Genomic DNA, 25,999 nt, shown 5'->3' on the forward strand with positions numbered 1-25,999 from the left:
CAGGCACTCTCTCCTGTGCAGCGTCTGTGCTGTGGCCACGTGAGATGGAGACTGGCAGTGGAGTGTAATTTAAGAGATTGATGGAGTCATGCTGGTCAGATGCTGAGGAGAGGAGTGTTGCCTTTGTTGCCCAACTGTGACTGTGTGGTGGTGGTTTGTGACCATGCCTGCCTAGACCTGAGTTTTCAGGGCTTGATTTCACCCTGAATGCATCTCGACCCCCACTGAAGGTTTTGGTTCTACATTTGGACTTGGATTCTCTACTCCCTGAGCATTAGTGCCTGCCTATTAAGTAAAGATACCCTTGGTGGATTTTAGAATCCTCCTCATCCTCAGAGAATCTTTGTTAATCAGGGTTGGCTGTTACCACTGTCAGATTCCGTAAAACTTAAGGAACTCTCAAAACAGAGAGGCGATAGGATTCTCATCTGCAAAGAGCCTCACACTTTGCTCCCCCATCGCACTCTACTTACTCCAAAAGGGACTCTCAGCCCCCACTCTTATTCCCTGCGTTTGAGCACGGTTCTCTCCAGAGTGAAAAGTCTGTGACAACTGTTGTCTGTGTTTTTTAGTATTGGGCTTTTCTGGAGGATAAATTTGGCCTTTGAATCAGTATGGAATTTTCCCTCTTACAGTTTAGAAATCTGTAAATTCAGAAATCCATCTGAAGCTACTAGGCTCACTCTTACTTTCCCTGTATCTTTTAATAAGTGTAGATGAGAGTAAATGACAGACTCTTCTCTTTAAAACTTTCCCCTCTGACCTATATATTGCTCTTCAACATAATGTGGATCAAGGAAGTTGAGCCGCTTGTGTTTTAAGAGTCTTCGAGCAAAACTTTTCCAGATCAGGCTTTCTGCAGGTGTTAAAGAATACTACATGACAATCCTTGGTTCTTTTTTTGCAGGGGGGCTCTTATAATTTAATAATGTTGTTAATATGTTGTTTCTACCCTTCAAGCATCATGGAAGCCTTGTGAGGGGAAAGAGCCCTGAACTCAGAGTCAAGAGGCAGTGATCTGACACTTTCCAGCTAAATGGTCTTACAAAGTTATTTAACTTCTCTAGACAATGCTTTTCTCATCTGTAAACTGAGTATATTAGAGTTAAGTAATCTTTAAAGTCCCTTTGGGCTCAGATTCTGATTCCAAGCACTTAAGTGCAATTTATTCCCTTTGCTAAAGCCACTTAGAAATTGGGGGAAGCTGTTTATTTTTTCATAACTTCAAGCCAATCTTTTAAAAATTGGGAGAGCAGAGTTTTCCTTGGCTTACTAATGCATGGTGATTGGGGAGGATTGGCTTGGTCTCAAAATTTAGTCATTCATTAATTTTTTTTTTTTTTGGCTGTGTTGGGTCATTGTTACTGTGCGTGGGTTTTCTCCAGTTGTGGTGAGCGGGGGCTACTCTTTGTTGAGGTGCGCAGGCTTCTCATTATGGTGGCTTCTCTTGTTGCGGAGCATGGGCTCTAGGCGCGTGGGCTTCAGTAGTTGTGGCACACGGGCTCAGTAGTTGTGGCTCACGGGCTCTACAGCACAGTCTCAGTAGTTGTGGCGCACGGGCTTAGTTGCCCCGTGGCATGTGGGATCTTCCTGGACCAGGGCTCGAACCCGTGTCTCCTGCATTGGCAGGTGGATTCTTAACCACTGCACCACGAGGGAAGCTCCATACATTAATTTTTAAAAATAGCTATGTTGAGATTTAATTCACATATCACATAATTCACCCATTTAAAGTGTACATTTCAATGGCTTTTCTTGTATTCACAGAGTTTCGCAGCCATCACCACAATCAATTTTAGAATATTTTCCTCATCCCCCAAAAGAAACCCTGTACCCTTTAATCATTATCCCTAACCAACCCCCATCCTCTCCCCCAGCCCTAGGCAACCACCAGTCTACTATCGGTCTCTATAGATTTGCTGATTCTAGATATCTCATATAAATTGAATCATACAATACGTGGTTCTTTGTAAGTGCCTTCTTTCGCATATCATAATATTTAGGCATTTGGATTATTTTCACTTTTTGGCTATTGTGAACAATGAATGCTGCTATGAACATTCATACATGTACAAGTTTTTTTTGTTTTTTTTTTTTTCTGGACATATGTTTTTAATTCTCTTGGATATATACCTAGGAATGGAATTACTGAGTCGTATGGTAACTTGTGTTTAGCCTTTTGAGGAACTGTCAGACTGTTTTCCAAAGCAGCTGCATCCTTTTACATTCTCACTGGGAGTGTATGAGGGTTCCAGTTTCTCTATAGCCTCATCAACACTTATTATCTGTCTTTTTGATTATAGCCATCCTAGTGGTTGTGAAGTGGTATCTCCCTGTAGTTTGATTTACATTTTCCTTATTGCTAATGATATTGAGCATCTTTTCATGAGTTTGTTAGCCATTTGTACATATTCCTTGGAGATTTCTAAAGAACTAATTTTGATGGTGATTTTCACAGGGAGTACAAACAGGCAAGGACCTGGATAGTTGAAGTTTTCCACTCATCTTGTTTGTTAACAGAGCAGCATGATTGTTTGTTGGAAAGAAACATATACATGGATGACTCCTGAGCACTCTTGGCTTCACTTGGCTGCCTCTGATGCTTTTCTGGTGCTTAGTCCACCAGACTTTTTCTTAGGAGATTTGTGGAAAACTTCAGAGGCAACGTAGCATGTACAAAAACGGTGAAGACTTTAGAAGGGGGCAGACCTGGATTTGATTGGCCTGGTCATTAAGCTGTATGATCTTGGTATGTTAATTGAGCCCTCCGAATCCCCCCTCTGCATCTGAAAATTTTTTGATGTAAAAGCACTAGTAAGTGTTAGCTAGTTCTTTTTTTTTTTTAATTAACATAGTTCCTTATTTTTTTATTATTTATTTTTATTTTTATTTTATTTTTGGCTCTGTTGGATCTTTGTTGCTGCACGTGGGCTTTCTCTAGTTGCGGCGAGTGGGGGCTGCTCCTCGTTGCGGTGCGCGGGCTTCTCATTGCGGTGGCTTCTCTTGTTGCGGAGCATGGGCTCTAGGTGTGCGGGCTTCAGTAGTTGTGGCTCGCGGGCTCTGGAGCGCAGGCGCAGTAGTTGTGCACGGGCTTAGTTGCTCCACGGCATGTGGGGTCTTCCTGGACCAGGGCTCGAACCCGTGTCCCCTGCATTGGCAGGCAGATTCTTAACCACTGTGCCACCAGGGAAGCCCCTAGTTCTTTATCCTTCTCTAGGCAGAGCTGTGTCCAGTATGCTTCAGAAACACACTACTGTTCTCTGTTGAAAATTATCCGAGAAAAAAAAATCTCACTACACTCCCTTTCCCCATTACTTTTGTCTATATCTCTCTACTGGTTTTCATAGTTACTTAGTTATTATAATCACATAAAGACTGAGAAACAGTAAACTAGGTCTCATCTAAATTTCTTGTAAGGTGGTTGAATTTTGCTATTCACAGGTGTAAAACATAACCAGAATTTTCAGAAGGAGATATTGGGGCCTTGATATAAAACTAACTTTACGTTTCAAGTACTTCCTTTTTCTTTTCAGCACTCCATGGTGTTTGGTATCCTTTTGATAACACGATCTCACCTGGTCCGCAACCCTATGTAATTTATTTAAATAATTACTTGATGACCACTCCTGATTTTTATACCCTATGTTCAGGTCTTACCTGTCAAAAATAAATCCATTATTGTTTCTTCTCTTCTTTTTTTTTATAAATTTATTTTATTTTATTTATTTATTTTTGGCTTCATTGGGTCTTTGTTGCTGCACGTGGGCTTCCTCTAGTTGCGGTGAGCGGGGGCTACTCTTCGTTGCGGTGCACGGGCTTCTCATTGCGGTGGCTTCTCTTGTTGCAGAGCACGGGCTCTAGGCGCACGGGCTTCAGTAGTTGTTGCACGTGGGCTCAGTAGTTGTGGCTCGTGGGCTCCAGAGCACAGGCTCAGTAGTTGTTGCTCACGGGCTTAGTTGCTCCACGGCATGTGGGATCTTCCCGGACCAGGGCTCGAACCCGTGCCCCCTGCATTGGCAGGCGGATTCTTAACCACTGCACCACCAGGGAAGTCCCTGTTTCTTCTCTTCTTAATCCTAATATCAAGTATTTAATAATTTCTGACTTTTTCAAACCTACTATTCATTTAAAATCTGATTTCCATTCCACCACTCTCTAGAAAATTCTTCTCACAAAAAGCACTCTTATTTGTAGGAAAATTCAGAAAGCCTTTCTTAGTCTTCATCCTCCTTGTCCTGTAGCATTTGATACTGGTGATCATCTCTTCCTTGATTATACTTTCTTGGTTTGTTGCCTACCGCTTTCACTGCCTTTTCCCCTACCTGCCCCCCTCCTTTGTTGATTGCTTTCCCGTCTCCTGCCTTCTAATTTTGGCTATTCCCTCAGGCTCAGTCCTTAGCACTCTGCTCTTCTTTTTTGCCCTAACCCAGAAAGCCCAACATTTCCCATGTCTTTAGCTAGCACCTCTATGCATATGACTTCTAAACTTAAGTTCTCAGCTGCCCCAGGTTAAATTCTGGTATTTTCAGCTGCTTCAAGAACATTTCCATTTGTAGCTCCTTTGCTGTTGTTTTAAATTCAACATACTTCAAATTGAACTTGTCAAATCAAACTTCCTTTCCAACTCGTATGACCTGCTAATTTCTTGAGTGGTGCACTGTGGTTGAACCCTTGGACCCACGTGAGGGAGGGGTCTTGAAATCTTAGAGCCACTGGTGTGTTGGAGTCAACTGTCATGGGCTCATGAGAGCCCAATATTAAACTTTCAGGAATTTTGTGAGCTATTTGCTAAGCACAGCCATTATTAAAAATTAAATTATGTAAACTTACAATTAAATAAATTATATTTTAAATAAAGGTAATAAATAGTCAAAGCTCATCACTTCAGTTACTTTACTATGTTATTACCATCTGTGCTCTTGAGGTCAGTTATGTGTGTTGTATCTCTCTGATGGAAATTCTATATATTGGTGTGCTACTGTACATTTCTTACCAACATTGCTTTTAGTGATATTATATTAATAGCTTGAAATTGGTCATTTCAAGAGAGTATTTACACCATGGAAATCAACAAGTGATACAAGTCTGAGGTAAATGTATTGTTTCATTCATTGTCTAAACTTAAGAAAGTGAGGGAGAAAATGTTAATATTGCAGATTAAACTAAAATGTGTGTCATATTGTCAGTAGCACAAAAAAATTGAAGAAATATTCTTTAAATATTTGAAACCTATATTTAATTTTTAAATATTTGAAACCTATTATTCAATTTATCATGAACCATTTTCTCCAGTTGGGTTATCTACCTGTCAACTTCTTATTCCTTCACACACACGTACAAACATGCATGTCTTGCATGTTTCCACCCCTATACCTAGCCTTATGTGGTTTTCCCCTCCTCTTTCTTTCTGTCAAACATTTTCTAATCCTTCAAGTCCTTTCTTTTCTAGGAAGTTTACTGAGATGTTTCCAGCCTTTATCTTTTCTGATTTGCAATCTGTTTTGAATGCTAGAATATTATAGTTGGAAAGGACTTATAGTTCAGTCTTCCGCGTGAATGTAGAAATTCCAATATCCTAGTCTCTGCTTGAAAAACTCCAGTGACCAGAAATCCACTATTCTGAGAGTAACCCTTTCTCTTATTGTCTAGAAAATTATTTGTGTTGGAAAGAATCTTCTTCCTTGTAATTTCCAATTGTCTTCTGATTCTGTGTTAGAGCATATCACTCAGTGAAGTTGTCACTAGACTTGGAATGAATCAGTCACTTTAGGCACTTCCTACAGCTATGTGACCATAACTTCTCAGAGCCTTAGCTTCCTCAGTTTCTGCTATAGAATGGGAGTAATAAATAAACTTCACAGGGCAGTTGTTTGGATTAAGTAAATAAAATGAGATTATGTCTGGTTACAAAGCATTGTAGTAATGGCAAAGACTAATATCAGAAAGACCAAACTGAGGCCAGTTTTTCCACTTGTGACCTTAGGCAAGTTACTTAACCTCTTTGTGCCTCATTTCCTCATGTGTAAAACAGGAATAATAATACCTACCTTATGGATATGATGGATAGATGAGATAACATCTAAAGCATTAGCACAATGTTTGACATTACCCACACATTTTCCTAAAGTGATATTTATTTGTTTTTGCATAGTTTCAGTTATAAAATTAGAATTGTTTTTTCCCAAAAGGAAAGTAATTCTCAAGTTCACTATTAGAAGTATTTGGGGGGCTTCCCTGGTGGCGCAGTGGTTGAGAATCTGCCTGCCAATGCAGGGGACACGGGTTCGAGCCCTGGTCTGGGAAGATCCCACATGCCACGGAGCAACTGGGCCCGTGAGCCACAATTGCTGAGCCTGCGCGTCTGGAGCCTGTGCTCCGCAACAAGAGAGGCCGCGATGGTGAGAGGCCCGCGCACCGCGATGAAGAGTGGTCCCCACTTGCCGCAACTAGAGAAAGCCCTCGCACAGAAACGAAGACTCAACACAGTCATAAATAAATAAATAAATAAATAAAAGAACATGAATTTCTAAAAAAAAAAAAAAAAAAAAAAGAAGTATTTGGTAAGGGGCTTCCCTGGTGGCGCAGTGGTTAAGAATCCACCTGCCAATGCAGAGGACACGGGTTCAAGCCCTGGTCCAGGAAGATCCCACATGCCGCGGAGCAACTAAGCCCGTGTGCCACAACTACTGAGCCTGCGCTCTGGAGCCCGCGATCCACAACTACTGAAGCCCACGTGCCACAGCTGCTGAAGCCCGCGTACTTAGAGCCCGTGCTCTGCAACAAGAGAAGCCACCGCGGTGAGAAAACCGCACACTGCAACGAAGAGTAGCCCCCACTCACCGCAACTAGAGAAAGCCCACGCGGAGCAACGAAGACCCAACTCAGCCAAAAATAAATTTAAAAAAAATAGTATTTGGTAAGAAAAGGGTTAAATTAAGGTACACCGTATGGAATACTGGGTATCTAGCATTTTAGTTTCCTTCGTAGCACTCTGGAAGGCTTTTCTGACTCTGACTGGTCTCATCTGTCCATCATTGGCCGTCATATCGCATTTTGGTCCATAATAATTCCTGAGATGTTTCAGGATGATTAAGACTCCCCATCCCTAGTCCAAACTTGCTGGAGTATTTTTCATGGTTGGCTAGAGTGTGTAATGGATCTGGCCTCAATTTATTAATTATAAATTTACTTATTTATTTTATATTTATTTTTGGCCGCGTTGTGTCTTTGTTGCTGCGCGTGGGCTTTCTCTAATTGTGGTGAGTGGGGGCTACTGTTCGTTGCCGCCGTGCGTGGGCTTCTTATTGCGGTGGCTTCTCTTGTTGCGGAGCATGGGCTCTAGGCATGTGGGCTTCAGTAGTTGTGGCTCACAGGCTCAGTAGTTGTGGCTTGCGGGCTCTAGAGCGCAGGCTCAGTAGTTGTGGCGCACGGGCTTAGTTGCTCCGTGGCATGTGGGATCTTCCTGGACCAGACCTCGAACCCGTGTTTCCTGCATTGGCAGGCGGATTCTTAACCACTGTGCCACCAGGGAAGTCCCTGGCCTCAATTTAAGAAAACACACATACACTTCTGTTAAGTGTTACCATTTCATATGTATTGTCCTCCAACCTGAAAATTCCTGAATTTTTTGTTGTTTCCAGTTTCAAATTCTTTAATTGTGTTTACCTAGGACCAGAGATTCTTGTGTAGATAATAAAATAATTCAAGATAGAATAAAAATCAGTCTGTTTCACTCTCATGCACAGGTCCGGAAGCACATCAATGATCTTTATGAAGATCTGCGGGATGGCCATAACCTGATCTCTCTGCTGGAGGTCCTCTCAGGCGTCAAACTGGTGAGCTTCTCTCTTCTCCTAATGAGTTGACCTCACAGGTGTGGCCCTATTAATAACATATGGGTCCACCTTGTTGAGTGCTAGGGCAGTGGCTGTCACTGTGTGCTCTGTTACATGGGAGGAAAAAGTAGAAGAGGTAATTGGCGGACTTTATTTCTAACTCAGACTTAACACTTTATAAATGATGTAATTTCATCTTAATTTAACCTGATGTATCATATATTCTCATTTCTTGATGGAATCAGGTATCAGTTCTATTCCTTTCATATTTGCATGTTTTCTCCTTACTTGTTCTTTATCTATTTATAGATGCTAGTGTTTCAGGAATAGCAGATTTACGTTTAAAGATTTTTGAATAAGGTGTATTTTTCTTGCTACAGCTTTATTTCTAGTCTATATAGACTCCTCCTATTTTCGCTTCTGCTATGAATTGTTCTATTTCTATATTCAACAAAGACCTGAAATTTACATTTAAAAGCCCAGGTGTTTAGGGTCATTTTTTCCCAAATCACCTCACTTTCTCCCTTCTGGGATTCACTGTCTTTCACAGGGTTGGAGAAGTGCTGAAGTTGGATGTCTGAGCATAGCCCCAGACGGAGTACATCTGGGCTCCTTGGATAATTAAACATGCCTGCTTCCTCCCCAGATGTATTAAATGTGGCTTGTGGAAACACTTACCTATCTGAGGGCAAAGGCTGTCTGAACCTCTTGGCTCATGAGTTCTTATCTTCACTTTGTTTGAGGGATCAGTGTAACCTTGCTGTGGGCTAATTGTTTCCTATATGGGAGCCTAATGGAAGCCTGTGATCCTGTGCAGCTCCTGCTCTATCTCGAGTGTTGTAGACAACATACTTTTCATTTAGAAAATGCCAGGAAACACCTGTGAGGGAGGAGTGCTCTGGAGAGGCACACAGCTCGAGGAGCTGGTGGAGCCAGCGTGCTCACCGCCTTTGGTGACTTCTTAGTCATTGTTTGTTGTGTTTCAAGGGCAGGATTTGGCACATTAGATTTCACTCCCTAAGTAATAGCTTCTTCCACGGTTGGAGCTTGCCTTCCCCTGGGGCCTTTGTTTTGGTTTCACTTTTGTTTTGGTCTTACAATAGAATTAATTTTATAATGTTTAATGGCCTAAAATTGACAGATGCTTTTATTAACATAGCCAGTACATATGAATTCTAGTTCTTCTCTGGCCCTCATTTATAAATCTCCTAAGTAATCAGAATTTTACTTTCACTGTGCTGGACTTAACAGTGCTCACGAAGTTATATTTTGGGCAATTTGGCTGGTATATTTGATGAACTTGTAGTGATTTTATATTGAAAAGTGATCCTTTTCAGTGATGTTGCTTAAAAAACAGGTTAAAACCACTCCAATCTAATTTCTTTTCCTAACCTTTGAAAACCTACAGGTGTTTATGGAGATAGTCATAAAATATCATCTTTTCACCAAAAACCACCCAAATATGTCTTTCATGGTTATTCTCATCATCCTCTCTGCTTTACTTGATTCACAGAAGTAGGGAGGGTGGGTGGCCGTGGAGAATTAAAGCTGTGTTTCAACATAAGAAGTGTTCAATATAACCATCTGCTCTGGTCTTAATTTGGTTTTTGCATCTTTCTGGAGGTGGGAGGGTATTTTCTTATTTATTTTCACCTTTTTTTTTTCCTGCATTCATTTCCTTTTCATTTATGTGTTGTGAATTTCCTGTTACTCTGTCGTGTCTTTGTCTTGGTTGGTGGCCAAAGGAGCCAGCAGGGCTGAAGACCCTCCGTCTGGTGAGCATGCCCTCCTGGCGCCATACAAACAGCGAGGAGCAGGAGGAGGAAGATGATGATGATGTAGTAGGTCCTCCTGGGGACACCAGCATCCCAGCCGGCACTGCAGGGCCATCAGAGAGTTTGGGGTTCTCTAGGTCTCCAAGTAGCTCAGTTACCAGTTGCCTTCTTCCCTGTCCACCTGGGAATTTGGGTCCCATAGAAAGTGGTTAAAACTAATTGTGCCTCTTGCCACTGTTAGATGATCCGGGAGTGGGAATTGTTTCGCTTATCTGAGAGTAGCTGGCACAGAAAGAATAATGGTGTTTGGTGGCATCAAGTCCCTTTGTGACCTGGAGACCCATGGCTTTCTGGTGGCCTTGCTATGTTGTCTGAGTCTAGATTGCAGAATCGTGGGAAGCTTAGTTGACAGCATGACAGTTATTGCTTATGACTCCACACTCCAGACTAACGGGGACTCTCCATCTCTCTGGCCTCCAGGTTCTCACCACACACCATGTCATTTGTTTTCAGAAGAGCCTGTTGTTTGCAAACCACTCACTGCATGGAGATACTCTGCTTGGTCAATAACATCTCTAGTAGCTGTAGAGGACAGATATTTAACTTGCATGTTCTTAAGGGTATTTTTGGTGGGGAGTACTTAGGAGTAAAGATTAGAGTGTGTAAGAGGGCCATTTTCTGCTTGCAGGCTTTAAGTTATAGCCTATGATCTTTCTCCAGAAATAGGGATTAGGCAGTATCCCCATTCCCTGTCCTCTTAAAGTCATCTTTTCACCTCATTGATCTCCCTTCCCATTGCCTTAGAGTCTTCAGTTTCACAGGCTCTGTCATCTTCTAAGCTATAGTCACAATTAGTTTAGCTGAAATGACTGAGAAGAGGTTCTCACTAAGAAGATTTTTCCTAAAACTTTGACTTATGAAGTTATCCTGTTTCACAGAGAGGCCTCATCCTCTCTGTCGATTACTCTGGTTTGGGAGTTTTGCTTAGAAGGGTTAGGGGACCCCCACAGAGATGCTTCCACCCCATCTTTCCACGTGGTGGGTTACTTTTTGCCCATTTCAACCTGGGGCAGTGTTTCTTCTGTGCAGGTGCCCACAACAGAGCTACCTTGTATTTTATTGGCCTTTAATTAGTACCAATTTGACATTTACAAATGAATTGGGTATGATCTAGTGAGAGTAATGTTATAGTCCCAATTGTAGTAAAATAAAAACAACATTGGAAAGTGAGCAGGAGAAAATGTTCCAGAGGTAGGTAGCCGTCCCTGCCTGTACCCACTGGGGAAACAGACTTCCTGCACTTCTGGATGGATAGGAGTTGAGCAGTGGACGAGGCGGTGGGGACGGGCACCAGGGGCACTGGGTGAAGGTGGGCCTCTCCCCTGTGGCTTGTATGACATCCAGAACTGAGTGACTGGCAGGAAATACCTTTCTTTGGAGGACCATGTTGAACAGCCCTACATCTTCAAGGTCTTGTTTGCTCTGGGTGTTTCATACTGGGGTAAAGGGTGGCTTTGCTACACCAGCACCCATCTTCCTAGAAAATAGGTTTCTTCCTGATTTCTGCCTTCCATTTTAGGTTTTTTCACTTGCTTGTTGAGCATGTGTAACTCCTCATTCCCTAGTATAAAATTGGCTACCTCTAGTTTCTTTTGCCAGGTTTGTAATACAGTTGGCTCTGTCCATTACTGTGCAGTATGCAATTAGGACTTTCTACCCTTCCTTACAATAGCATTTAACTGCGATTCTGGGAGCCATAGAGGCAAGTCTTTGTTCCCATTAACGTCACATCCAGAATCAAGTTCTGCCACGTACGACAGCAGAAGAACCCGTAGAGGAGCTGCGGCACTACCTAAGCGTTTGCATTCACACGGGCTGTGTGTTCACAGGGATCCTAGTGGTAAACAAGGCATTCTGGAGCCTCAGCAAGCATGGTGAAAACACACACAGGTCCTGCCCTGGGGGGTGCTTTATGTGATGCTCCCACGCCTGGCTTCAATCATGAGGAATTCTTTGTGGTCTTTCAGTCCTTGAAATGAAAGAGGAAAGAGGTCTGCATGGGTAAATTGGTGCAGCTGAAATTAACATCCCGTTTGTTTGTTTGCAGCCCCGGGAGAAGGGCAGGATGCGTTTTCACAGGCTGCAGAATGTGCAGATTGCCCTGGACTTCCTAAAGCAGCGACAGGTAAGAGTATCCCGTGTGTTCCCCATTCTGCCAGGGAATGTTGGCATCGGTTCCCTAAATGTTCTCAGTGCCCCTGGTAAGTCCTCAGTAAATCTGACCGATGCCGTTCTGAGCCTTGCTTGCTAGTGAGCAGCTGTATTGTGTTTGGACAAATCCTTTGGTGTTCCTTACATAGAGTTTGTGGCCTGTCTGAGGGGGAGAGTCTTAGAGAAGAGCACGATATGAAAGGTTGACTCACCTCGGGTGGAGGTCAAAGGGAAGATGAAAAATAAACCAGCACAGAAGATGGGAAAAGGTACATCGTCTAGGAAGAGGGAAAACCAGAGTGCTCCATCATCATGAGAACTGGGTGAGGGGATGGTCAGGGTGGCTGAACGGCACATGGAGCTGAGGGGAAGGTCTCAGCTGTGCAGCACTGGTGACTTAAGAGAACAGTCTTAATAGAGCAGAAGGACATAGTAAAGAAACTTTTCCCTCCCTAGATAAAGAAGGAAGATGGCAACATATTTTTAGACATAGTGGGAGAAGGCAGTGAAGAGAGGAAAACAGAATGAGAGTGAGGAGGAGTATGAGTCAGAGCATGTTAGCCCCGGAAGGTGCCTTGGAGATCCTCTAGTCCAGCCTTTTTGTTTCATACGAAAGGAAACTGAGAAATGACCCGCCCCAGATCACACAAGGTAGAGCAAAGCTGGGACTTCCACCCAGGTCTCCTGACATTTGTTTAACGCTCCTTCCGTGCTGCTTTCTACACACGTTTCTTCCTCCCATTGCTTCCTAATTGATGCAGCCAAGCCCAGGGATTGAGGGATGAGATACAGAGTACAGCTGATGTGGTTTCTTTGAAAAAGAAAGGAAAAAATGCCTCTTCTGAGATACAGGGAGGAGGAAGGAAGGAGGGATAAAGACACAGAGAAAGTTTGTGGAGAGGAGGAAGGTGGATGGATGAGGGAGTCAGAGATCATCTGCTTAGAGAGCTGTTTGGAAAGATTTGTTATAGCTGCAGTCGCCAGGCAACAGCACCGGTCACGATGACATTAGATGGTACATATGTTTTTGGAGTTAGTTCATTTTTGTCACTCTTATCAGTAATTCTCATTAACTTGGGAAATTCTTTTTCTGTGTACTCCTATTGCAGTTTGCTTCTAATATAATACTTACTACTTTATTGTTATTTCTCTGTTTGCTCTAATGCATTGTAGGCCCGTGAGGACAGGGAACGTGATCTTACTTAACATTTTTATCTTCATCACCTGTCATCATGAATGGTCCATAATCAGCACTTAATAATATTTGTTGAATAAATTGATAAATGAAAAGAGGTAGGAGAAGTGGAGGCTGACGTGTTTAGGGGACCAGAGAGAGCAGCGTTGGAATGTCTGTATGTAGAGTTACAGGAAACCAGAGAGGACCTTAATGGGCAAAAGGTGAATTGAGGAGAACTGATTAGCTAGAAATGTAAATAAGGATGGAGAGGAGATTGGTTACTCGGCTACAGTAAAAATGTGAGAGGTTAACAGTGGACACAGAGAAGGGCAGAGAACTCTAGAGCAGTTCTTGCTTATGGTGAGGTTGTAGCTGTGCAGGTGTCCAAAGCAGAGTGAAAATGAAAGTCATAAGAAGTGGGAAGGCAGACGAGTTGTACAGATGGGTGATACTTGGGTCATCGAGATGAGTGTGACAGTTACCAAGAAAGGTGGTAGAAGATGAGGTAGGAAAGGTAGGAGTTAGGTGTGAAGTCTCCAAGGAACAGATTGGCAGAGGTTGGAAGGTGGCTTGGCCAAGGAAGGTAGACTTCAGAAAATAAGGGGAAAGCTGACAGAGGTGGGACTGAGGAACGTGGACTTGGCTGATACTGCCAGCCTGCCAGCTGTGGGCTGCTTGTGATTAGAAAACCTGCACTCAGACCAGAAGCAGGTTGTCCCACTCCCAATATACAGAAGAGGAAACTGAGCTACAGACAAGGGAAAGAATTTGCCCAGGTGTCTTGGTCATTCAGGTTGCTGTAACACAATATCACAGCCCTGGTGGCTTATAAACAACAGAAATTTATTTCTCACAGTTCTGAACGCTGGGAAGTCCAAGATCGAGGCAGATTTGGTATCTGGTGAGGTCCTGGTTCAGAGATGGCTTTTAGCTGTGACCTCACATGATGGAAAGGTCGAGGGAGCTTTCTGGGTCTCTCTTATAAAGATACTAATTCCATTCCCTCAAGACCTAATCACCCCCAGAAGGTCCCACCTCCATATACCTTCAGATTGGGTGTTAGGATTTAACATATGAATTTTGGAGGGACACAAGCATTCAGTCTACAGCACCTGTCACAATAGTGTAAGGGAGAAGTGAGGCTTCTGTTTGAGATCACTAGGTTCTTTAGTACATGAAGATTTCAGTTCAATTGAAGAGATAAAGGGAGGGCAGCTTCAGGACGGTTTGCCACAGTTGTCAGGACCTCCGTGAGGGTACGACAGACACTCGCAGGGGTGGAGGTGGAAGTGGAAGTAGGCTGGTTTTCCTAGGACACTCTTGGTTTCAGCACTGAAAGGCCCACGTCCCAGGAAACCCCTCAGTTTCCAGCACACAGGGATGGTTGGTCACCCTGGTGGGGGAAGGGCCTGTGTGTCTGTGCACATCGTGTTGCTAGAATGAGATTTTAGGAGTAAAGCATATGCTATGGGAGGTGTGGGCAGGTGGGGATGTCTGCGACAAAGGAGGGGAAATAGGCAGGAGCAGGCAAGAGACCAGTGAGGGACAAGGGGCAGATCTCTCTCTCTCTCTCTCAACCTTGAAGAAATAAGAAAGAAAAAGAAAAAAGTCAGGGCTGTGATGACTTAATTAAAAAGCAACTCATAATAGCATGTGCTTGCAAGGTTGCTTTGCTGGTGGGATTGCAAAATGGTACAATCACGCTGGAAGATACTGGGTTGGCCAAAAAGTGCCTTCACTTTTAAAGTAAAAATCAGACACATTTTTCGTTTTCACCAAGAACTTTATTGAACAAATATATTCACCCTTTTGTTCCACTACTTTCTGCCATTTTTCAGGCAACTTCGTAATTCCATCTTCCCAAAACATTTTATCTTTTTGAGCAAAGAACTGTTCCAGGTGCCTTTTACAGTCTTCCAGGGAATTGAAATTTTTTCCATTAAGAGAATTTTGTAAAGACCTAAATAAATGGAAATCTGAAGGTGCAATGTCTGGTGAGTACAGTAGATGAGTCAGAACTTCCCAGCCAAGCTGTAACAGTTTTTGCCTGGTCATCAAAGAAACTTATGGTCTTGGCGTTATCCTGATGGAAGATTATGAGTTTTCTGTTGACTAATTCCGAACGCTTTTTGTCAAGTGTTGCTTTCACTTGGTCTAATTGAGAGCAGTATTTGTTGGAATTAATGGTTTGGTTTTCCAGAAGGAGCTCATGGTAGAGGACTCCCTTCCAATCCCACCATGTATACACAACATCACCTTCTTTGGATGAAGACCAGCCTTTGGTGTGGTTGGTGGTGGTTCATTTCGCTTGCCCCACGATCTCTTCCGTTCCACATTATTGTACAGTATCCACTTTTCACCTCCTGCCACAATTTGTTTTAAAAATGGAACGTTTTCATTACGTTTAAGTAGAGAATCACATGTGGAAATACGGTCAAGAAGGTTTTTTTCACTTATGTGGAACCCAAGCATCAAAGCGATGAACATAAACAGGCTGGTGCAAATGATTTTCAACGCTTGATTTGGGTATTTTGAGTATGTCGGCTATCTCCCGCGTGGTATAACGTTGATTGGTCTCAGTTAATGTCTCTATGTGATCGCTGTCAACTTCAACTGGTCTACCTGACTGTGGAGCATCGTCCAGCGAGAAATCTCCCCGTCGCAAACCACTTTTGACACATTCGATCAGTCACAGCACCTTCTCCATACACTGCACAAATGTGTTTTTGCGTTTCAGTTGCATTTTTACCTTTCTTGAAATAATAAAGCATAATATGCCAAAATGTTGCTTTTTTTCTTCTATCTTCAACATTAAAATGGTTACACAAAAATTCACCAATTTTGATAAGTCTTTTTTTAAATGCGCACTGATATGACAGCTGTCACAATACAATCTAACAAAATTGTTTTGAATGAAGTTAAAGACAACTAAGTGCTACTAGAGCCATCTTACGGAAAAAACCGAATGAACCTTTTGGCCAACCCAACAGTTTGGCAGTTTCTTATAAAGCTAAACATATACCATATGACCCAGCAATCCCACTCCTAGGAATTTACCCTAGAGAAATGAAAACATGTGCTCGCACAAAAAACTGTACATGAGTATCAGAGCTTTATTCATAATTGCCCCAAACGGGAAACAACGCAAATGTCCTTCAATAGATGAGTGGATAATTACAGTGTAGTATATCGGTATAATGGAATACTCCTCCACAACGAAAAGGAGCAAACTGTTGTTACATGCAGCACCTTGGATGGGGATCTCATGGACATTATGCAGAGTGAAAAAAAGCTATTATCAAAAGATTACATACTGTGTGATTCCATTTATATGACATTCTGGAAAAAGCAAAATTGGGAACAGATCAGTGGTTGCCAGGATTTAGGGGTGCGGGCAGGGTTTGACCACAAAGGGGCAGCTCGAGATCACCTTTCGTGTTGACATACCTGTTCTGTTATCCTGATTGTGGTGGTAGTTACACAAGTCTGTACATGTGTGAAAACTCAGAACTGTACACCAAAAAAACCAATTTAACTGCATATAAATAATGAAAATCTATAAAAATGAAATCAAAACAAAAATGTCACAGAGCTCTGAGACCAGCTTTTGTTTCTTCTTCAGGTGAAACTAGTGAATATTCGCAACGATGACATCACAGATGGCAACCCCAAGCTGACCCTGGGCCTGATCTGGACCATTATTTTGCACTTCCAGGTAGGGTCTATGAAGATGGGGGTCCTGGTTGCTTGGTTTGGACATGGCCTAGGAAGAGTTAGAGGTTGCTCTGCCTTCCAAGGGCACACTGAGGCTTGCTTCTCTGTATTTGGCAGTGAATGAGGGTGAGAGTGGGAGTTGGAAAGGAAGATTAGGGTGGCCTGGAGACAAAGCTCTTGCAGTGTAAACCCAGAACTTCCTCATCATTTGCATGATGAAATGGGACTTTTCACTTGTTTGTGCTTTGGCCCTTTCATTGGCAGTCTGGTTATTAAAAGTCTGCTCAGCTGAGTCAAAACTGGCTCTTCAGGAACTCAGAATGTGAGGGGTGGGGAGAGATGTTGGATTTGATGCTCTAGAAGGATGGAGCAAAGCCTTATAGTCCTGCTTTGTTGTAGACTTTTCCTCATCTCTAATGATCTTAAACAAGCCTAGTTAATTGTAGCACTGTCTTAGTCAGTTCGGGCTGTTATAATGAAACACCATAAGCTGGATGGCTTAAACAACAGACATTCATTTCTCACATTTCTGGAGGCTGGAAGTCTAAGATCAGAGTGCTAGCATGGTTGGCTCCTTGGTGAGGGCCCTTTTCCTAGTTATGCCCTTGCATGACCTTTCCTTGGGGCATGCATCCAGAGAAGATCTTGTGTCCCTTCATCTTTTTATAAGGGCATCAATCCCATTATGAGGGCTCCACTCCCATGACCTCATCTAAACCTAATTACCTGCCAAAGGCCCCACCTCCAAATACCATCATATCAGGGTTAGGGCTTCAATATATGAATTTCGAGGGGACACAAACATTCAGTTCATAGCAAGCACCTTGGTCTCTGGGTTTGTATATGTGTTTGTAATCACAACCTTGTAGCATCCATCACACCCAAGAACAGTGGCATGTTGGTAGTGTTCACATGGTCACACAGCCTTCCTGTTGGTCCCCCCTAAGAAGGTAAATCCTTTTCAAGTCTGGATTGCTATTGGAAAATCACAGCCCTATTTTTATAAGAAGACTATCTTGAATCACGTTAGCTCAACTAAACAAAACTATTTCTCAGACAGTTCTCCTATACCCAACAGCTGTACACAAGGCTGATCGATTACAGGGAGCACTTCTTTTTTTTTTTAATTAATTTATTTTTGGCTGCGTTAGGTCTTTGTTGCTGCGCGCAGGCTTTCTCTAGTATGGCGAGCGGGGCTACTCTTGCTACTCTTGGTTATGGTGCGTGGGCTTCTCATTGCGGTGGCTTCTCTTGTGGAGCACGGGCTCTAGGCATGGACTTCAATAGTTGTGGTGCATGGACTTCAGTAGTTGTGGTGTGTGGGCGTGGGCTCAGTATTTGTGGCGCGGGCTTTTAGTTGCTCTGTGGCATGTGGGATCTTCCCGGACCAGGGCTCGAACCCATGTCCCCTGCATTGGCAGGCAGATTCTTTACCACTGCGCCACCAGGGAAGTCCTAGGGGAGCACTTCTTGAGCAGGTAGGAAAAGGCTATACTATAAATATCTCAAGGCAGTGACTCCCAGGGCTGTGGCTGCTGTGATGTCCCAGTTGGGGATTCAGCGCCACCTGCTGGGTGAACTCAGAACAGCAGGTGTCCCAGAATTCCTGAGAATCTGAGAAATTCTGAGAGCTCAGGGTTTATTTCTTGGGGCTCTGGTTTGGAACCAGTGCTGGCAATCTGCAGCATAAGTAGGCTTAGGAAAGTGTGGAGGTAACGTGTGTTTTTGTGGAACCACAGAATGTCCTCAGGCATGCTTCGGATATAGGGATAACCAGGAACATGAACTTGGCAGTGTGCCTTGGCAGGGTGGGAACGAGAACTTTGCTGAGCTTTCATAGAGTTACCCTCTTGGCACCCTTACGAAAAGAGGGGTTTTTTAGAGAAACTTTGTTGGTTGTTTGTATTTCACCACAAACCTGCTTTCACTTTGAAAGACCAATGTTATTCCTCATAGGTGTGAGGTAAGAGGAAGCTGTCCACTGGGTCTTTGTTTCTCCTGACTGCAACTAAATTCAACAAAAGGGAAATTCAGGGGCCAAGGAATGAAAATTGAACTGGCTAATGAAAATTTTCCTGGGACAGAGGAGATGGTGGTTATGTTCCTTAACTGAACACTCCATCAGGAAAATGTTCTCTCTTACTCTCTCTTTAAAAATTTGTTATGAAAAATTTCAAACATATATAAAAGCAGAGAAAATAGTATAGAACCAGCATGTACCCATCACCTAGCCCTACAGTTACTAACTCATGGCCAGTGTTATTTTGTCTATATCCTGATCCACTCACACCCCCCAGTAGGTTTTTTTTTTTTTATAAAATGCTTGTTTTCCTCCACTTGATTTTAGGAAGATTTTTTTTTTTTTTTTTGGCTGTGTTGGGTCTTCGTTTCTGTGTGAGGGCTTTCTCTAGTTGCGGCAAGCGGGGGCCACTCTTCATCACGGTGCGCGGGCCTCTCACTATCACGGCCTCTCTTGTTGCGGAGCACAGGCTCCAGACGCGCAGGCTCAGTAGTTGTCGCTCACGGGCTTAGTTGCTCTGCGGCATGTGGAATCTTCCCAGACCAGGGCTCGAACCCGTGTCCCCTGCATTAGCAGGCAGATTCTCAACCACTGCGCCACCAGGGAAGCCCCCAATAGGTTATTTTGAAAGGAGTCCCAGACATCATATTTCATCTGTAAATATTTCAGTGTGTATCTCTGAAAGACTCTTCATTTAAGCAAACCACAGTGTTATAACACTGTAAAAATCAGTAATTTCTTAACATCATTGAATATCTGAGCATTGTTCAGATTTCCCCAATTATCTCATTTAAAAAAATGGCTTGTGGGCTTCCCTGGTGGCGCAGTGGTTGAGAATCTGCCTGCCAATGCAGGGGACACGGGTTCGAGCCCTGGTCTGAGAAGATCCCACATGCCGTGGAGCAGCTGGGCCCGTGAGCCACAACTACTGAGCCTGCGCGTCTGGAGCCTGTGCTCTGCAACAAGAGAGGCCACGATAGTGAGAGGCCCGCGCACCACAATGAAGAGTGGCCCCCGCTCGCCGCAACTACAGAAAGCCCTCGCACAGAAACGAAGACCCAACACAGCTAAAAGTAAATAAATAAACAAACTTATTAAAAAAAAAAAAAAGACTTGTTTGAATCAGAATCCAAACAAAGTCCACACATGTATTAAATTTTCCCCTCCTCTTTTTCTCCCCTTTTGGTTTGTTGAATAAATCAGGTCTTTTGTCCTATGCAATTTATGTAAAGATGCTGGTGACATCTCTGAGATGTTTTCTAACAGCATCCTCCATCCCTCTTTTGTATTGCCTGTAAACTGGTGTTTTAGACCTGAGGCTGGATCATACTCAGGTTCCCTTTTTTGTGGGGGGGAGCGGGCAAGGATGGTGATGTTGAGTTGTATACTTTTTTTTTTTTTTTTTTTTGGCTCTGTTGGGTCTTCATTTTTGTGCGGGGGCTACTCTTCGTTGCGGTGTGTGGGCTTCTTATTGCCGTGGCTTCTCTTGTTGCGGAGCATGGGCTCTAGGCGCATGGGCTTCAGTAGCTGCAGCAAGCGGTCACAGTAGTTGTGGCACACGGGCCCTAGAGAGCGTGGGCTTCAGTAGTTGCAGCACATGGGTTCAGTAGTTGTGGCTCACGGGCTCTAGAGCTCAGGCTCAGTAGTTGTGGCGCACGAGCTTAGTTGCTCTGTGGCATGTGGAATCTTCCCGGACCAGGGATTGAACCTGTGTCCCCTGCATTGGCAGACGGATTCTTAACCTTGCACCACCAGGGAAGTCCCGAGTTGTATACTTTTATTGCTACACATCAGAAGGCACATAATGTCTGTTGTCTGTCTTTTCGTGATGTTAAGCTTGATTAGTGGGTTCAGATGTTATCAGCCTGATCCATCCATTGTAGATCCACTCACTGTTAGCTCTTCACCTAAAAGTTTAGCAGCTACTGTTTGTCATTGCTAGTTCCATTATTTCATTAGAAGTTGCAAAATGGTGATACTCAAAATTCTGTAATTCTTATGTAAAGTAGAATTTTACCTTATCCATTACCCTGAGAGATAGCTTCTATAGGAAAGGCAAGATACCAAGATAAATGCTTTCATCTTTCCCTCTGTTTTACCAGTTTTCAGAATAATTAGTTGGTTCTCTAAGTTTCTCCAAAGACCAATGAAAATTTCTTTGTTGATATTTATTTTCCCTTAGTATCAGTGTGACTCATGGATTTTTAACAGACTTAAATGTGTTCTAATCAAATACAGCTGTCATTTTTCCTAATACTCAGCTCCATCTTTGGCCAATGACTTTTTTCAAGTTGACTCTGAGTCCTTTGTCATGATCCCCATAGTCTTTGATAATGTCTTTTATTTCTTGCGTGAAGAGCTGTTCGAGGTATTTTTTGTATATTTCCTGTTTCAGGCCTGGGATTAGCAATTTCTCCAAGGAACTGAAATTCTTTGTTGACAGCAATCTGAGTGCTACCGGGTTCGTCACTGTCTCTAGGTGTTTTCTGTGGACAGAGCTAGCTAACACTTGTATTTTTCTCTTTTAAAAAAGCCAAGAATTTATAATGATGTTTCTAATTCAAACAGAGTTACAGAGTTTTATTCAACTTCTTTGACTTTATGTTTGTATCCTTTTTTTCTTATGCTGAAAATCTTGATGCTATCTAAGTAACACATTACTTTTTCCCTTTTTCATACACACACAAGCACACGGATGCACGTATACATAAAATTATATATATTATAGCATATAAAATCATATATATTGTACGTAATATATTTGAATCAAAATAACAATGACAGTGTTATTATTAACAACACGATTACTGAAAAGTTTGTGATTTCTTTGCAGTTCTTTTTGTCCTTAGTGTTTATCTCCTAAGGACATACAAATAATTTTGTTTTATAGTCATTTGAAGTAACTTCTCTCTGTGTTGTTAAGCCATTAATTCAATACACAATTAGGTTCATTTGTTTTTATATTCCTTCAGTTTTTAGGGATTGTTTTTTTCCCTTTCAATTTTATTTTATATTTTATAGACCATATACACTGTTCCAAAGGGAAATTTTAAAAAGTGAACACAAGGTGTGCTCAGTGAAGTCTAGCTCTCATCTCTGCCCCCTCCATCCTGTTTCTTCCCTTTCCATATAGTTAGCTGATTGTTTTAAAACATCTTTTGGTTATCATTCTATTGTTTGTTTAAGAAAATACATTCTTTTTTAAAAACAACTTTATTGAGGTATAATTTATGTACCTTAAAATTGACCCATTTTCATTGTGTAATTCACTGATTTTTATGAGTTGTATAACCATCACCATAATCCAATTTTAGAACATTTTCATCATCCCACTAAGGTCCTTCTTGTCTATTTATAGTTATTCTCCATTCCCATCCCCAGCCTCAGGCAACCACTAATCTGTTTTTTGTTTCTACAGATTTGCCTATTCCAGACATTTCATTTAAATGGAATGTTACAGTATGTGCTCTTTTGTGTCTAGCTTCTTCCACTTAACATAATATTCTTGAGGTTCATCTATGTTGTAGCATGTATCAGTACTTAATTCCTTTATTGCTGAGGAGTATTCTGTTGTATGGATGTACCATATATTTTGTTTATTCAGCAGTTGATGGACATTTGGGTTGTTTTCATTTTTTGGCTATTATAAATAACGTTGATTTGAATATTTGTGTGGATGTATGTTTTCATTTCTCTTGGGTATATACCTGTGGGTGGAATTGCTGGGTTATAGGGTAGGTTTATATATAACTTTTTAAGAAACTGCCAAACTGTTTTCCAAAGTGGCTGAACCATTTTATATTCCCACTAGCTCAATTGTGAGAGTTCCTGTTTCTCCATATCCTTGTAATTGTTTGTCTTTTAGATTATAGCCATCATAGTGGGTGTGAAATGGTATCCGCTTGTAGTTTTAGTTTGCAGGAGAATGTATTCTTTTTCTTTTTTTTAAAGGATTTTATTTTTTATGTTTATTATTATTATTATTTTTTAAACCACAAGTGTCTTTTTTTAAATTATTTATTTATTTTTATTTATTATTTATTTTTGGCTGTGTTGGGTCTTCGTTTCTGTGCGAGGGCTCTCTCTAGTTGCGGCAAGTGGGGGCCACCCTTCATCGCGGTGCGCGGGCCTCTCACTATCGCGGCCTCTCTTGTTGCGGAGCACAGGCTCCAGACGCGCAGGCTCAGTAATTGTGGCTCATGGGCCCAGCTGCTCCGCGGCATGTGGGATCTTCCCAGACCAGGGCTCGAACCCGTGTCCCCCGCATCGGCAGGCAGACTCCCAACCACTGCGCCACCAGGGAAGCCCCTATTTTTTATTTTTTTGGTTGTGTTGGGTCTTTGTTGCTGCGCGCGGGTTTTCTCTAGTTGCCGCGAGCGGGGGCTACTCTTTGTTGCCATGCGCTGGCTTTTCATTGCGGTGGCTTCTCGTTGCAGAGCGTGGGCTCTAGGTGCGCGGGCTTCAGTAGTTGCGGCATGCAGGCTCAGTAGTTGTGGCACGTGGGCTCTAGAGCGCAGGCTCAGTAGTTGTGGTGCACGGGCTTAGTTGCTCCATGGCATGTGGGATCTTCCCGGACCAGGGCTCGAAGCCAAGTCCCCTGCATTGGCAGGCGGATTCTTAACCACTGCACCACCAGGGAAGTCCCGATTTGAGTTTTTAATTATGAAATTTTTAATTACCCAGAGAAGTACAGAAAAGTATATAACAGATCTTCATGTGTGTAGTCACCTTCAAAATTAAACAGATGTTAATATTTTATATTTGCTTTTATATATGGTTTTTTTTTTTTTTTTTTCAGAATACTTTTCGTTTTTTCAGTCACTCTCAGAAGGCCAGTATGACTTACAGGGTTGTGTGACATATACTGCTGTCTAACGTGGTTATTTGTTTCACTCAATAAGTATTTGTTAAATGAATAGATATTGTATGAAATTGGTCTCCTCGAAACTGTGGTGTAGGTAGACCAGATAAATAGACTGTGGTGTCTGTTTTCCTGTGCCCATTGTTCAGATGAGCAAACTGAAACCCAGAGACCAACTGACTTTTTTAGGTTATACATCCAGATAATAATAATAGGATTTCTTATCTCTTGATTTTGTCCAAGCCTGTTTTAAGGTACATGTTAGGATTTATGATTTTTCTGGAAGATAAGTTCTTTAAAAATCAGAATCTGACAAAATTAGCTTTCCAACTTTCAAATGTTTATTAAATACTAGTGTATGTATAGCACTCTGAAATTTAAAAAGTCTGGGAGTTTAGGTCAAGAGTGGTCTTAGTTGGGTTTGCATTTGTGTGTACTTTATGACACTTAGTGCTTGGCATGTAGATGAGACATCATTCATGCTTGTGGAGTAAATGAATGAGCTTTTTTGCTCTGGAGTTTTTCATGCCCGCTGTCTCTGTGGGAGACCTATGGGCAGTAAACAGTTAACTAGAAAAAGCCAAAGGAGAAGATGTGAAAAATATGTGGGCACTAGAAACCTGCTCTCCCAGAAGGCAGCTGGCCATGTGTTGAGAGAGTTCAGGCTAGATGAGAAGAAGGTCCAGGGGAAAGTCCTTGTGATCAGAGTTAACTTACTCAGTGAACTAGGGGAAGCAGCGCCCCTATGGAGAAAAACAAGCACCTGAACTTTGGACGTTAGAACATAGCTACTTTCCTTAGAGCCTAATCAAGAAAAAGAGTGTATTAGGACCCTGGTGGTGGTGGAGTGCCTCATACCTCTTAGCTCCAGTAGTAAATGAGGAGAAAAGGGATTTACTGTAGACCAGGCAGGGAGCCAAGCACTTTAAAGACACCATCCCATGAACCCTCTCTACAACCCCATTAAGTAAGTGGTAGTATCCATGTTTTAGAGGTAAGGAGACTGAATCACTTAGCAAGATAGTTACTTAGCTACTAAGTTAACAGAACTGGGAATTTGAACCTAGGTCTACCTTGCTGAACTCTCTGCTCTTTTCCTAGACCAATTTTCCTCTGGAGCAGAAGGAAATGAAAGCCTGATTTGCCCAACATATGCAGAAGTTTAAGAAAGAAAAGGCTCCTAGAAGTATGCTCAGCTCTGTCAGGCCCATCTGTCAGAGAAAACTGCAGCAGCAGCAGTCATATCCAGAGGCTGTCTCTCTTGCCCCTGAGTTGATCGTTTTCAGGAATTCAGTTTGCTTGTATTTCATGGGCAAAATTCAAGCTTGAGCCTTGGGGTGTACGTCTGAGAAGTTCCATAGTTCCAGCGCTCTTCGTTGAAGGAGTAGAGGCCTGGTGCCTGCCTGGAGAATTATACTCTAACGTCAGGTTTTTTGCTGATTAAGTGATTTTTCTGGAGTCTGACTGAGTTTCTCTCTCATGCTAACCTCCTTGTCTTGTTTCTTGCTGTGGTTTACAATGGCCATCAGATGGTGCTACAGCTTCGCAGTCAGCCTTTGTAAAGGCTTAGGGGAGAAGGAACACCTCCTGCAATGGTGAGGCAGGTAGGGCATCAGTAGGGTCTCAGAAGTGCTGTGGAAACTGTTGCTTAGGGGCTCTTATTGCTTTCCTTTTGTGGCGGGCACTTTTCAGGTCTCCAGGAGAGCTGGGTAGGCTTACGTAGAGCCAGGCCGACTGTTTCTCTCTGCAGTGTGGTCTGGATCCTTTCGGAATAGAATAAATAGATTTGACCAGGAGGAAACACATATAAGCTCTGTCCTTCCACTCCATTTGGAGCCCTTTGGATTGTGCTGTTATCTCATCTGTCACACGCTATACTAAAAAAACTGTGGTGGGCAAATCCCACTGGCACAACAGGGTGGTTTTTGAATCCAACTTTTTTTTTTTTTAAAGATGAGCTTTAAAGTAATTCCTGTAATTATTTTTTAAAATATTTATTTAATTAATTAATTTATTTGGTTGCACCAGGTCTTAGTTGTGGCTCACGGGCTCCTTAGTTATGGCATGAGAACCCTTAGTTGCGGCATGCATATAGGATCTAATTCCCTGACCAGGGATCGAACCCGGGCCCCCTGCATTGGGAGCACGGAGTCTTATCCACTGCGCCACCAGGGAGGTCCCACCAACTTTTTAGACCTTTAATTCAGACTTCCTGCCCTACTGCAATTTGAGTAAAAACCATCTGGGCCTCATTTTAGTGACTTCCTCTCTTACTCCCAAAGAGCAAGAGTTATCTTTTTGTTTCAGCCCTGGTCCATGTGAGTCTAGTTGCCAGTTCAAAACAGTGGAGTATCTTCCTGTTTTACTTTACTGAGTACAGACTTCCATCCCTGCTGAAGGTAGAAG

At 42.5% G+C, this 25,999-nt stretch overlaps 1 protein-coding gene across 24 annotated transcripts in view; it reads left to right on the plus strand.

Annotated features, from left to right (window-relative positions):
- MACF1 (microtubule actin crosslinking factor 1) overlaps positions 1-25,999 on the plus strand; it is a 342,706-nt gene that overhangs the window by 129,537 nt on the left and 187,170 nt on the right. For all 24 annotated transcript variants that reach the window (XM_036835427.1, XM_036835461.1, XM_036835471.1 and 21 more), the window contains exons 3-5: positions 7,746-7,835; positions 11,718-11,795; positions 16,621-16,713. In XM_036835427.1, the coding sequence (XP_036691322.1) occupies positions 7,746-7,835; positions 11,718-11,795; positions 16,621-16,713 (261 nt within the window). The remainder of the gene's footprint in view (positions 1-7,745; positions 7,836-11,717; positions 11,796-16,620; positions 16,714-25,999) is intronic.

Source organism: Balaenoptera musculus, chromosome 1 (assembly GCF_009873245.2).
Source record: "Balaenoptera musculus isolate JJ_BM4_2016_0621 chromosome 1, mBalMus1.pri.v3, whole genome shotgun sequence".
NCBI lineage: Eukaryota > Metazoa > Chordata > Mammalia > Artiodactyla > Balaenopteridae > Balaenoptera > Balaenoptera musculus.